The sequence below is a fragment of the Hippichthys cyanospilos genome, chromosome 1 (genome assembly GCF_059441005.1).
Source record: "Hippichthys cyanospilos isolate Australia breed blue-spotted pipefish chromosome 1, RoL_Hcya_1.0, whole genome shotgun sequence".
Classification (NCBI taxonomy): domain Eukaryota; kingdom Metazoa; phylum Chordata; class Actinopteri; order Syngnathiformes; family Syngnathidae; genus Hippichthys; species Hippichthys cyanospilos.
Genome location: NC_142369.1, coordinates 1,119,155 through 1,132,778, shown reverse-complemented (window position 1 = coordinate 1,132,778; position 13,624 = coordinate 1,119,155). Strand labels below are relative to the sequence as shown.

Below are 13,624 nucleotides of genomic sequence, written 5' to 3'. Positions count from 1 at the left end.
GTCAACGGTGTCATGTAATGAGAAAAGTAAAGAAAAAGCAATTTAATACATGTTTTGGCTTTGCTTTAATTCTATAAAAGTGCACTTTTATTTTTTAAAAATCTATGGTTTGAAATTTGAGAAAATATTTATGCCTGTTTGAGAAAACATATATATATATATATATATATATATATATATATATATATATATATATATATATATATATAGGTAAAAATGATACATTATACAATTATACATTGCTAAATCAGCAAAATCATTACGCGCACATGTTTCGAAGATGCCCTTCGTCTTTGACATGAATTTGCTTATTTTAGACTCTCAAACACCGCCATCATTCAACAATGCAAATAGCGCAATCCCAGTTGTCCCATAAAATACATTATTTTAATAGCCTCATTACATTTTCACTGCCCGGTTTCACAGCCACCGTGATTTACGCCACCGCTGTTTTAGTTGGCGCCGGGTCCCGTTCGGCCAAATATGGAGGGTCAACTTGGGTCGCGCCACCTTCCACCTTTAACTCGCGCAGTAAATTTCACCAAGGTGAGCAAAAGTCTTTCCCCCCCGTTGATTTAGCCCAGCCAAAGCCCGATTGCTGACCCGTAAAATGAGCAAAGATAATGGTGACCTTAACATGGTCTTCTGCACATGGAGGTAATTGCTAAGGCTCCGGGATCAATCGATATTGACTGGCTTTTTTTCTTTCTTTCCCTTTTGTGGTTGTTGTTGAAACAACACCGCCTCACGCGCACGTAAACGCACACCGGAAGGTCTACACGCTTGAGCCTGATGTGTAAAAACGGCTTCGGATTGATGGCGAGCGTATCCCGGAGAGTTTAACCTTTAACCCAACGACACGGTCACTTATGGCTAACTTTTAGCGATTTTGGCTACCACGCTGCACTGTACGCAACCAGAGAGAGCAACGGCCAAATCCTAGTCAGTATTTGGAAAATGCATGTAGAATTCTTTGTCAGAATTCTGACTTTTTTATCACTTCTATCTATCATATTCATACTTTTGCAAAAGTCAAGTCAATTTAATGAGAAAAGTGAGAATCGAAGAATACATTTCTGAGAAAAAGTACAAATTCTGAGAACAAAGTCAGAATTATGACTGAAAAAATATTTGTTGCTGATAATGCCAAAGGGTATTAGCTTGTGCATGCCGCATGGCATTACGGGAATAATTGCCTGACTAACATATCGTATGTTACGCACTACAAGGAACCGATCCAATTCAACTTTATTTGTTAAGCACTTTAAAACAAGCACAGCCGACCACGGTGCTGTACAGAGAAATAAAAACATCGGAAAAACAGACACAACAGCTCAAGGACATGAAACGCTAAATCTGATTAGACAAATGAGTAAGGGTCAAAAATAGATTAAAATGAAGGATACAAAGAATAAAATAGCAAATAAAAACATGGATACCTTCATGTTCACGGATACCTTCAATGAATGACTTACTTTAAAACTGTTTTCATATACAGGGCGCACCACATTATAAGGCGCAAGGAATAGAAGCTATAGTAGTGGCGGGGTTGTGTTGTGCATCCACTAGATGGAGCTGTGCTAAAAGGAAAGCCAACAAAACAATACGTGCGTCGATACGTTCGAACACGCTCGCAAATACGTTCAAGTCGCGCAAACGTGTCGGCCGTTTGGCTAACTTTTCCCCAGAAAACACAACACAGCGATTTGAGCTCTTATTTCAAGTAGCCACGACGCCGCACGGACCAAACGGACACCCTCCTCCCTTTAATTTTTCAACGGCGACTGGGCAGACATTTCCATCTCCACTTGATAAATCTCACCGTCTTCCTTCTCCTCCTTGCCACACCGAAGTCATTTATTTTCTATTTCTCCCAGCTATATTTCCCAGTTAATATTTCATTTTTTTTTTCTCATAGCACCTGACAAAAAGATGCCATGAGGGATGATAAGAAGTCTGAGACCTTTGCACCGCGCGGATTTACCTTTTTCTTATTATTTCCAAAGACAAAAATAGCCGCTCGTCATCACCTTTTTTAAAAGGCAACTACAGTATGGCGATGACGATAAAACGTTACGTCTGATGCGAACGCAAATACGTCCCCGCCCCCCGCGGGAAAGATCACAAAGATGGCCTGACAAGTTTCTATTTATAGATTTTCCAAGCAACAACTCCCGATTGTGTCACTCAGACCTACTTTTGTAGCCGACGGCGTCGCGTTTCTCATTCATCCGCTTCAAAACGCGAGATTGCGATGATCCGTTTTTTTTTTTTGGCAAAGCTTTAAATGAGGTGCGGAGTTGAGTGACGGGTAGCGGCATCCTTCCGGCTATTCAGCGAGGGGCCTTAATTTGAACGGGCGAAGATTTCTTCGGGAGACATTGTTCGGCTAATGCAAATGGGGCGGGCGGACGGACGGGAGCTTAATGTTGATGAGGTGTTAATATCTAATATCAAAAGCAGATAAAAGCCTTATTAGCCCCCGCGGTCCGGCCGGAGTAGGAACTCATTACACGGAGGAGATGGAACGCAGATGGAGGAACGCGAGGACGGCCGAAGGGGCTTTGTCACGCCGCTCGGGCGTCCTTAAGCTTTCTGACGGGGTCAACTTCATTTTGGGACTAAAACGCTCGGGCTTTAACCGGTGTAGACGAGCCCGCATTGTTTGAGGGATCTAATTCGGACCGCCGCAGACGCCGACGTCAGGGGGATTACGCCGTCTCCGGCCGGAGGCGCTTCCATAATCGCTTGTCATTTTCAGAGTTTGCGCGGCCGGCCCGGCTCGGGCGCTTCCGAAAGGTCTTTGGTTGGACGCGACGTCGGACGGATTAGTCTGCCGCGCTTCTTTGCCGCCACCGTTTCCCGAGTTTGAAGGTTTTGCTTTAGGCGTTGGCGGGAGGAGTCCCGAATCAAGTGGGAGTTTCAGGGGGCGGGTGTCGAAATGCCGCAATACCTTTCAACGCTCGGCGGCGGGACGCGGAACCCGGACCGCCCGGGGATGAGCTTTAGCGTGGGGTTGGGCGCTATCACCCAAGTGTAGGATCATCTACTGGAAGATAGCCGTTTTGCAATAGTGCTGATGATAGAATGGCTCGTTATGCTGGAGGACATCCGTTTTGGAAAGACAGAAACGCTCATTGCCTTCTGGCCAAACCCATGAGACGTCGCCGGAAAAACCGGGATGTCCTCTTGCGAACGCGCTCGCGCTTAGTAGTTTAATTCAGTCCGAAGAAATTGGGGAAAAAATATTCGCTACGGTGACACAGTCGAATAGGTAAGAATTTAGGACGTTGTGAGCGCTGATGTCCGAGACTATGGATGGAGAACAATAAGATCCAAAAGTGTTTTGAGTCCGTATCGATATTGAATCAGGTCACGCTTACAAAAGAGAATTTACAGCAGCGTGTCCATGGTTACAAGTAGAGGTGCAACGTTTAACCTTTTTTGGGGGGGGGGGGTATAATCAGTTATTCATTTGGCATTTATCCCCTGAAATTAGAGGCTCGCAGAATTGCTGGGTGGACCGGCCAGGTCCAGAACCATTCTAAAAAAATCGAGCGTTAAAACAAAGTCATTCTCGGCTTTCTGTAGCTAGCTTTTGGCAAATGCGGACGGTATAATAAACGCCGGGTTAGGTGCGACCATGTAAAAGCACAAAGTAAGCACGCCGTTTGCGAATCGATGCGTCGGGCTCAAAAAGAATGAGCTGCGGGCTCGCCGATTGAGCGGCAACATCAATAGTAAAGCGCTCGCTTTAAACAAGTGGCCGAGCGCCATCCGGATCCGGCCACGCATCCCATTGATTTCGATCCAAAGCCGCGCCCATCCCCGCGCCGTTTACACATTTCGATCGCTTTACGGCAAAGTCATTACGCCGCGTGGCGTCCGGCCACGCCGCCGCTGACCGGCTCGCTGTTTAAACATTGGCCCCTCGTTGACCTTAGGCTGTCCCGAAAGGCACTCCCGAGCACTACTTTTGAAAAAAAAGCAAAAAAGATCCTTTTTACGGGGGAGCTTTTGCCAAGTGCATTTTCGAACGGCTGTAAATTGACATTCATAAAGCGTGCCGACTGCGCGCACTGTGACTTCATTAGGAGGAAGCACGCAGAGTGCACTTTGATGCGTCCCAATGTTGACCAATCATTTGAATCATTAAGCGTCAGAGTCGATTGCCTCGCCCGCACTGTCAGCGCTGCTTATCCAAAAAGACAATTATCTTCCATACAAAGAAGGGCAAAATCATCAAGTCTGCTTTCTATTCATTTGGATGCCAAAGTGCACCGACTGAATAAAGTAGGGCGAAAAAATTTAGAAAAAGTTGCACTGAAATCTTTCCATTTTTATGATTATTAGTCGAATTCTTCTATCAAGCGATTTGGATTCGATTTGTGATGATGTTTTTCCAAACAAATTTTGAACCGAGCAAATTTTGGGAATGTAAAGTAACATTTACAAACAGAACAGAAAATAAGTCGACCAAGTCGGGTGCGTTTACTTTAAAAACAGGCTGACTAAAAATATCTGCCTTGTGGCTCTGCCGAAAACATGTTTGCGCCCGTGTATTCTACACAAACCTTTCATGCAGCTGCACGCATTGTTAAGGGAACTAAACAGTGTAATCGCTAGCACGTAATACTTATCGCTGGTTGGCATAAGCAAATTGTACTGGTGTTTAAAAATATATATGTAAAGATGTTTTCTGAATGCATCCCGAAGAGATAAAAAGTGCCCATGACGGCACTTGTTAATGTTCGGGACAGCGTGAGATAGATGTGACATTTTTTTTCTATTTTCATCTCGTTCAGAGCTCGTTAGTGTGACGTATTACAGTAGCATTCCGCTGAATGGTCGGTATAAGCCCTTAAAAAAAAAAAAAAAAAAAAAACACTGAAAATCACGTTGTCTGAGATCGTGATTTTTGTCAAAAATCATAAGACGTTCAGGCCACGATCAGCGCAGTCAAAAGTCGATCGGTCTTCAGTTGCGACGGAGGGAAACTGACGAAAGCCGAGACCCCGAGGCTCAAGGCTCCGTTCCGTCGAGGCAGCAAAAAAAAAAAAAAACTCGATTAATTGGGCGCTTCACCAAAATAAGATGAACTTTTGATGTCTTTGCGATCTAAACACAAATCCGGCTGCGTCCCACCCTTGAACATAATCGCCAACTTTGATATTTGAAAAACTGCCGCAGATGTTAATCAAAGTCGAGGCTTAATCCGGGCCGCCGATAAGATGCTCCCTCTTTTAACGGGCTCGTTTAAGCACGGGGGTTGGGGGGGTGGCTCCATCAGGTGAAATGAAGAGGAACTGATTGCTTATGGTGATTATGCTGATTACATTTTAAATTTAAAAACTTTGCCCCCCTCGCAGAACGTAATCCTTTCCGGTTACGCCGACAATGACATGGCAATCTCCCGGCTCCATCCCTCGGGGAAACGCGCCGGGGCCAGCGGACCTTCAAAAATGGAGAACTCCCGGCGTGGCGCGTTTGAAAAGCGCCGCGTCAGCATTAATCCGTCCACGTTGAATAAAACAATGGCGCGCGTGTCGCCGCGACCTTCTCTTCTTCGGACTGTGAGCGGAATAAAACATTACGGCCGTTTGTTCCGCGGCCCGGGCGTAAATGACATCGGCGAATTGGCGGCGTGGGACATTTGCATAAAACGCAGGGCCGTATTTGCATATCGGGAGGTTGGGGGGGGGGGGCGGAGTTGAGCATGGGAGCCTTTTCCCGAGACAAGGCAGATCATGAGGCGTCAGGTGCCGCGTTCGGGACCGACGGCGCCAGCTAACAAGTGAAAGACAGAGTAAAAACAACGTCTTGAATTATCCATGAGTTGTCCGTCACAGGCCGGCGCTTCCCGACAATCTTGTTGTGCCGCCGGAATTTATTCAACGTCACTTGGTCGCTTTCCAAATTATTCACTGCAAATAATCTATGTTCATTTATGCCAGCCATGTATAATGACAGGTGAGACATTTAAGCAGCGTAGATAAACGTAAAAATAGCTTTGCCTTCCACACAACACAACTACACACTTTGTTTGTTGAAGAGTAAATTGAGACGTCATCATCATTTTCGGTCTTTGTATTTTTTACGCCATTTTTGCGAGATGCGTGTGCTTGTTGCGTGGGATCTTTCTAATTATATCCACTGTGGTACCTCCACTTTACATCATTGATTGTTCGTAATTCATTCATGTGAATTCATTTCATTTGATTGCCAATAGAGGACGTCGGTGTATTGGTGGAGAGAGCAGAGTACTTTGTTTAGGTTCATTTTTTTTTAATTTTACATTTTCAATGATCTAGGCATCATTTACATGTCCCCGGGTGCACTAATATTTATTTTGGGTACATTTTCACCATCTAAGGTTACTTCATTTTATTAAGGACAGGCCATGTACTTGCCTTTTTGCTAACTTGCTAACAGTACGCTAGTTAACAAGCAACTAAAGAGGAAGTGTTTACATTTTTCCCCCCCGCCGGCACGTTGAAGTGATCAATTCAAGTGATATGCGTGTTTTTATGTGAAAGTGTACAACTCCAGCTGTAGCTAATGTCAATTATTTGTTAGTTTGTTCTACGGCGTGAACCGTTGGCGGAAAGCGTGGCCGAGGCGCGTAAAGATAAAAAGCGCAAGACCGCAATAAACATTCCAAAGAACTCGCGTCTCTCGTTTGTGTACGAGCCGAACATAAAGTCCTATTCGCTTCTATTTGGGGCCAGGACCCGACTTCTTGTCTCTCAACTAAGCTGCCCTCAAAGACCATTTAGCTGAAAAGATAACACCAGGGAATAGAGTACATATTTAAAAAAAAAAAAAAAAAAACCTACCTTGAGGTGTTGGCTGTGAAAGTCAAGGAACATTCTCTCTCCTGAGACCTGCATCAGGGGAGGGGGAAAAGGGTGTCACTCATGATTAGAACAGCGAGCAATTACAGAGCAGCCTTCTCTTTTCTGACAGTGATTGATCAATGAGGAACTCCCGTAATAAAGACAAGGGCTCGGGGGCTCCCGGGAGCAAATCGGCCAAGGTAAGAATTTGCCAAAGGAAATCCGGAGGCGCTTCCGAGTATCTGGACCCGCGACGGTCCCGGAAAAGTGATCCTAGCTCATCGCCGTTAAAACTGAAGTCCGGGCGTCAAATACGGATTTTATCCAATGTTAAGTTCGGGCGTTACACCTGTCTCTCGCCGGCGCTTAAAAAAACCAAGTGAACTCAAGGGCCGCTTCAACTTGGCTCTCGTCGTATAAATAACCAGCTATTCACAAGTCGCTTGTACAGTAAGACCTTCAAAAAGATGGGACTTTTTTATCCAAATGATGCTTGGATTTAGGCGGAGAACAAGAAGAATGTCCCTCAAAGTCGCAGCCATGTTAATTGTTTGACTTGACTATGGTTTTAGAAGTCTTTGCTTTTCCAGTCTTCTGCACATTTTTACACCGGTCCAGTAGTTAATTTATTGCTACGGGAGCTGTTTTTCTTTGTTGTAGAAATGTTCCCAAATTGCTCTGAAAGTTGATTGTTGTCCTAGAAGCTTTTTTACTTCATCGGAATTTTCTGTTGTTTTAAGCCAGTATTTTGTCCAATCATTTGATTTTGACATCAAAAACACCAAAGCGCTAAAAGAAGACGAGGAAGCTGAAATTTCACCCAGAAGGTGATAACATTTCGACGTCCAGCTTGCCACCACAACTTAGTTATCACAATATCAGAAGTATGCCATCCCTTGGCTAAAAAAAACCCCAGAAGGATATGGAGGAAAATATTCCAAAAACCGGTCAAAATACTGCACAAGGGTTTAAGCTGCACGATAAGGGATTTTCATCAGAAAATAGCCTTATGATTTGAGCATGTATGACAATATTTTACAGAACAACAATTTGGGTTGGAATCTCCTGCCGTCTCAGTGCACATGACATCATGCTAGTGTTAGCTCATTCACGCAGTAAAAACGAGGGCTAGTTTTTCGCTATCATAGCCTCTACATTTCCTGGGAAGATTCCACCATGATCGCAGCAATCCCGCGTAGAAGTTCAAGTCAAGTGTTGTCTTTGTAACAAGAGGGGAAAGTGACAAATTCCCGATAGCAGCTAGCATATTTGTAGTGGTTTTTTTTGTTTTGTTTTGTTTTGTTTTTTTGTGGCAGGGTTCCTGCCAAGCTTCTGGAAGTTGCTTGGCACCTCAAAACGATATGGACCCCTTTTAGGTTATGACAAAAGTATTATTCTACTAGGGCTAGGAAATAAATCGTAATAATTCGATTAATTATTCTTTTAAAAAAAAATCGATTTAACTTTGACATGTCACCATTTGGGTAAAATTTCAGTTCCCCGGTCTCTTTTCAAGGCTTTCTCTTTGATGTGAAAATACCGCAAAAGTGGAAATGAATCAAACATTAGATAAGCGGTTGCGGGGTTTATCACTTTTATCAAAACTGACTGATTGATTGAAATTAGAGTTCTGTTTTATGAAGCAGAGCTTTTCCGCCCCATCCTTTGTTTTTTCTTGATTTCTTTTGCATTTGCAGCTGACCGCATCTATACGTTCCGCATACGTCCGCATCGCCCTAAGCCGAACGGCAGCCCGCGTGTTACCACGGAAACCACCCCAAGTGAGGCGTTAGTTCGGATGCTCGCTCGCAGGAAGTCCCCCGTTTTGACATTTTATTCGCTCACTATCCGGAATCAGCGCGGTCTCTCGGGGAGACGCGTCAGTGTTGATCCCGCGCATTCCCAAGCCAATAACGTAGCTTATTTAGCCTGGGCGGCTGCCGTGACCTTTTTTTCTTTTTTCTTCCCCCACTCGCCCCGTTCCGGCGTCCACCTCCGCATCTCTCGACAGCGGCGAGCGGCCGCGGCCGGGGTGAAGTTAATGATTTGATGTTAACTGCGAGATGGGTCCTTGGGAGCGTCGACAGTTGAAAAGAGGCGGCGTTTGGCTGGCGGCCTTGCTTGCTTCAGCACTTTGAGGCGCGGCTTTTAAGAGCTCGCCCTTTTCTTTCCCCCGGAATTAGACCGCGGGAGGCGGGCGCGGGGGGGAGGGGGCAGGGGGGGTCTACCGGGGAATCGCACAGCCATTCATCACATTAATGAGTCATGTCAGTTTATTTACAAAAAAAAGGGGGCTATTTTCCCCCCACTTGGAAGTTATTCACAATCACGATGGCGCGGAGTGATAATGTTGGCTGGAGTTAATTGAAAAAGGCAATACGGGAACTAATCTACAGAGGTGCAGGTAGCCAGCTGCGTCTGGCTGATTGCAACGGGTGCATTGTGACACAGAAGGAGCACATGTGCTGGGATTTTTTGGGACGGGGAGACTAGCGAGGCGGGCTCCCATCATTAGCACATGGGCGAGCTTTAAAGGCCAGAGGCGACTTGTTTGTTACACCTGCGTTCCATCGCGACCAGCTGGGCCTGATGTGGGCCTGATGTGGGCCTGATGTGGGCCTGATGTGGGCCGGATGCCCCCCTACCCAGAAAAAGAGTATTTGGGGAATGACCATTACGGGGCTCTCAATTGCTTCGTGAAAAGCCACAACGTTTTTTTTTTCTTTTTAACTTTTGTACAACTTCAGTTGATTCGATTCGTACGTTCAATGCATGCGTTTATTTCACGCACATTCATTTGAGACATATTTTTCGAGACTTTTGATACTTTTTGAGAACAGAAATGATTCCACTTTTTTTCAGTTCTATTCATAACATAGTAGTTTCATAAATTGACACCTGGAACAGATACGCGCTGGAGTATAAGACAAAGGGCTCAAATCATGAGAAAAAAGGTGCATCTTATACCGTAGTTGGAAAGATATGGTACTATTTTTTGCTGGACTGGGGGTTCATTTTTCTACAACCGTATCACGGTTCTCATGGAGAACCACGGTTATATTAACGGCGCCCGGAAGTCTAATTAAAATGAAGCCCGAGGAAGCACGGCTCTCGGGCAGGCCTGTAGAACACGTGATTGGCGGGGTAGATTACCAATCCCGTCCTGCCCTCCTGCCGTCGACCAATGAGGGCGGGAGGGGTAATCTACCCCCGCCCCAAAGCCCGAGGCAGCGCCGGGAGCCAATCACGTGTCTCATCGGCGCGCCCGAGAGTCGTGCTTCCTCAGTCGCACGCGCCGTAGTCAGATTTGAATGCGGCAACTGCAGAGCGTTGAAAATCTCTTCCTCTTAATTTCAAGTACAAGCTCTAACTGTTAACATGTTTGTGCAGCTTCAGGCTTCGCTTTGATTAGACTTCCGGGCGCCGCTGATATAACCGCGGCTCTCCGTGAGACTACATCAAAAGGAAATTGGAACCGGAATAGACAACAGTGGGGTTACTGTATAAGCTTTGATAGTTTAAGATTGAAGAAAATGTGAGTACTGCAGTAATATTTGCCTCAAAAAAGTATAATGCTTTTAACAATTAAAAAAAAATTCAGGTACCCACAAAAACCAGCATGAAAATTCCATTGGGGGCGGCACGGCCGTCTCCCAGCTGAGAGGCTGTGGGTTCGATCCCCCGACCATCAAGACCATGTGGAAGTGTCCTTGAGCAAGACACCGAACTCCCCATTTGCTCCTGATGCTGCGTCATCAGTAGCCAAATGACTAGTTAGTGTAAAGCGCTGTGAGTACCCAAGGTGGAAAAGCGCTATATAAGTCAAAGACCATCATTTACCATTCACCATTGGGGCGATGACGCTACTTTGCGTTTTTTTTTTTTTTTTCTCTTATCGCGTTCCGGTCCCCGTTAACTCCTAAAAACGAGGGATCACTGTACACCTTTTAATACGGCGTGGAAAAAGACCCCATAATGCGCCACAGCGCGGCTGAAATTACGGGTTGACCCGTGGTGCGAAAACACGGTAATCGCAAACGCATATTTGCAAATACTTTGGAGCATCCTTGCGAACACGTTCAAATATAGTTGCAAGTACATTGAGTTTGTCCGTTCTACATGTTTACTTCACTTAGCACACGCAGACAAAAATAATTGCAGCGCAAAAAGTAGATGGCGCCTCCCCCTACCGTGACCCGCACTCCTGAGGATTCCAAGTGGGTGATCTGATTTAAGGCAGGATAGACTGATGAATCACGGAATAGGATGAGTCACTATTTATTTACCCGCTCTAATTGGAAATGTCCGTCACGGGGCAGCAAAGCGCATCCTCTCCCTCGCCATTATCCCTCCGCCTTGATCCCTCGCAGGTATTTCACGGTGAGTGATGTACCGCGTGTCGACGGGGAGCTTTTGAACGGATTTTTTTTTTCTTTTTTATCTGAATGCCGGGGAGCCAGAAAGCCGCAGAGGGCCGCGGGTTAATCATTGTTTTGTAAGTTGTTTGCCGGCTGCCGGCTGAAAAGTCATCTGCTTTTCAGGCTGACGTACAAGGCGGCCCTCGGCGACTTTTATGATTATGCCGTCGGCCGCTCGGCTTGAAAGCGCGGCGATTAGCGGAGCTCGCTCAACGGAGGCCGTGGCCCCCTTTGAGCCGGCCCTCGGGCTTAACTGGTAACGGCCCCCCGGGGAGCCGTCATTAGCTTCTACCTCGCCTTGAAGCTCTTGATGGCGGACGGAGAAAATATGTTGAGAGGAGGCGGTCCATGTTAGCACGTTTTTCCTTCTCCTCGCGACGCAGCTCGAGTTCTTTTTGCCATAAATACCCAAAGCTCTGCACTAGCTGTATTCTACCAAGTTTATGATAGCGTGTATGAATTTATTAATGAGTGAAATGGAATACATTACTCTGCTGGATACTTTGCCACTCTTAATTGAATCAGCCGGATACGTCATCATTTTTCCAAGATCCTCTCCGTTTTAGAAATATTCCCGTGTGTGATCAAGGGTGGACTCGGACTGTGGGTCAGTGCGCTTGCTTCTTCTTTTATTGAAAATAATGTCCTAACAAGCACGACTAACACGACCTGCTACGGGCACAGGCTGTTAACCGCCAAGTGACATCTGTCTTACGGTTCGTGTCGTAACGGTAATTATTGTAAATAAGAACGGACGCCCCTTAAAATTCACATCTGTGCGTCAAAACTCGTCCGATGCGACTGGCCGATCAAAATGGCGTCGAATAAAACGAAAAAATGATCACCTTTAAGTTACCGTTTATATGTACTGTATATTTGGGGAATTATGGTAATTCCTTTGATGAAGCGGGACGAGTCTCATGTTTGCGCACGTTGCAAAATCTCGGACGAATCGGCAAAGGTCGGCGCAAAGTCCATACCGACCGCTTTGCAACGACTCATTCGGCGTTGTCGCAAGCGCACGAGAGAGCGAGTGTGAACGCGAGAGCATTTCACGCGTCGCTCAAGGTCCTTTTGGATACTCCCCATCCCACATCTCCCTGCACAATTAATTTTATCTTTGGGGTATTATCAAGAGAGAGCCTGGCAAAGCAGCATGACAGAAAAACGGTCCAGAAGCCCGAGGCTCAGGGTGGGGGATTAATCTGTTTGACAAGATCTCTCACAAATGATTTTGCCTTGGCTTTGCTTCCGTTAGATGTTTGCCACTCGCCGGCGTGTCTGAAGGGGCGACGAAAGAAAAAAAAAAAAGGCGCGGGGGCACAAAATGCTAGCGAAAAAGGGAAATCGAACACTTGATAGCACGCCAATCAGAATATTCCACTGACGTTTTCCGACTAAACGGGCGTTAGCGTTATGGTGGCCGGCTACAATGAATGGCCGCGTTATTTAATGCCGAATCCAAAAAAGTTTCGCCTGGTTCCGCTATTGACGCCCGGCAGACGTTTGACGCATTAACCGGCACGCGGAGAATTCATCAAAGTAATCATTTTCTCAAGCGCAATTCATTAAACATGCCAATGAACTCATCTTGAGCAGCTGTCCTTGCCTCAGCGCTTAATCACTAGCGAGAATTAGCGCGCGGCGGATTCCGAGCACGTGCGATAATCTCCGCAAAGTGCATTGTTTACAAACAGTAATTAATACCGCGCCGTGTTTTAGCACCGTCGGTGACTGGAGTGCACTTGTGGGACCGGCGAGGAGAGTCGGCTGGCTTTCGCGGATCCCGCCGCGGCTCGTTAACCATCCGGACCTTAAAGAAGCTGTCCTTCTGTCCTGCGTGCTTTGCGGCTGTCCAAACAGGCTGATGGGAAGGAACTTTGGGAAAACTAGCTCGTTCTCGGGCCACGCGATGTGAAAATACGTGTGGCTGAAATAACTTAATGTTTATCTCACTCAAACCCAAAGATTATATATATATATATATATATATATATATATATATATATACATTCTGTACATTAGTACTAATCAACTACTTTATATAATAAAAGTACCAAAGTAATTGATTAGGTTAGTTATCAATTTATTGTTTAAAATAAATCATTACTTTAGGAATTAAGTACTATTGATTAATTTAGGCACAAAGGTACTAAAGTAATACATAGATTAATTGAATGTAAAAAGTACACAACAACCTAAAAGAGTGGATTACTTTAGTACTTCATTCATTTATCTCGTAGCCAAACACTTGAAAAATTTGAAAAAGATATGAATACTTCAAATCTCCAAACCACTATAATGACTAGCAGATCCCTGTAGGTGGCAGTGTTGCCAAAAGCTGTAATTCTATCGGTCTCCATCCAAAAT

The 13,624-nt window shown here is 45.4% G+C and overlaps 1 protein-coding gene across 4 annotated transcripts in view; it reads right to left on the bottom strand.

The window, feature by feature from the left end:
- The window catches only part of ptprda (protein tyrosine phosphatase receptor type Da), a 292,760-nt gene that overhangs the window by 162,684 nt on the left and 116,452 nt on the right, over positions 1-13,624 (bottom strand). For all 4 annotated transcript variants that reach the window (XM_088424682.1, XM_088424666.1, XM_088424683.1 and 1 more), the window contains one exon: positions 6,837-6,884. Coding sequence is in view for 2 of the 4 variants with exons in the window: in XM_088424666.1 (XP_088280792.1) it covers positions 6,837-6,869 (33 nt within the window). In the remaining 2 variants the exon portion in view is untranslated. The remainder of the gene's footprint in view (positions 1-6,836; positions 6,885-13,624) is intronic.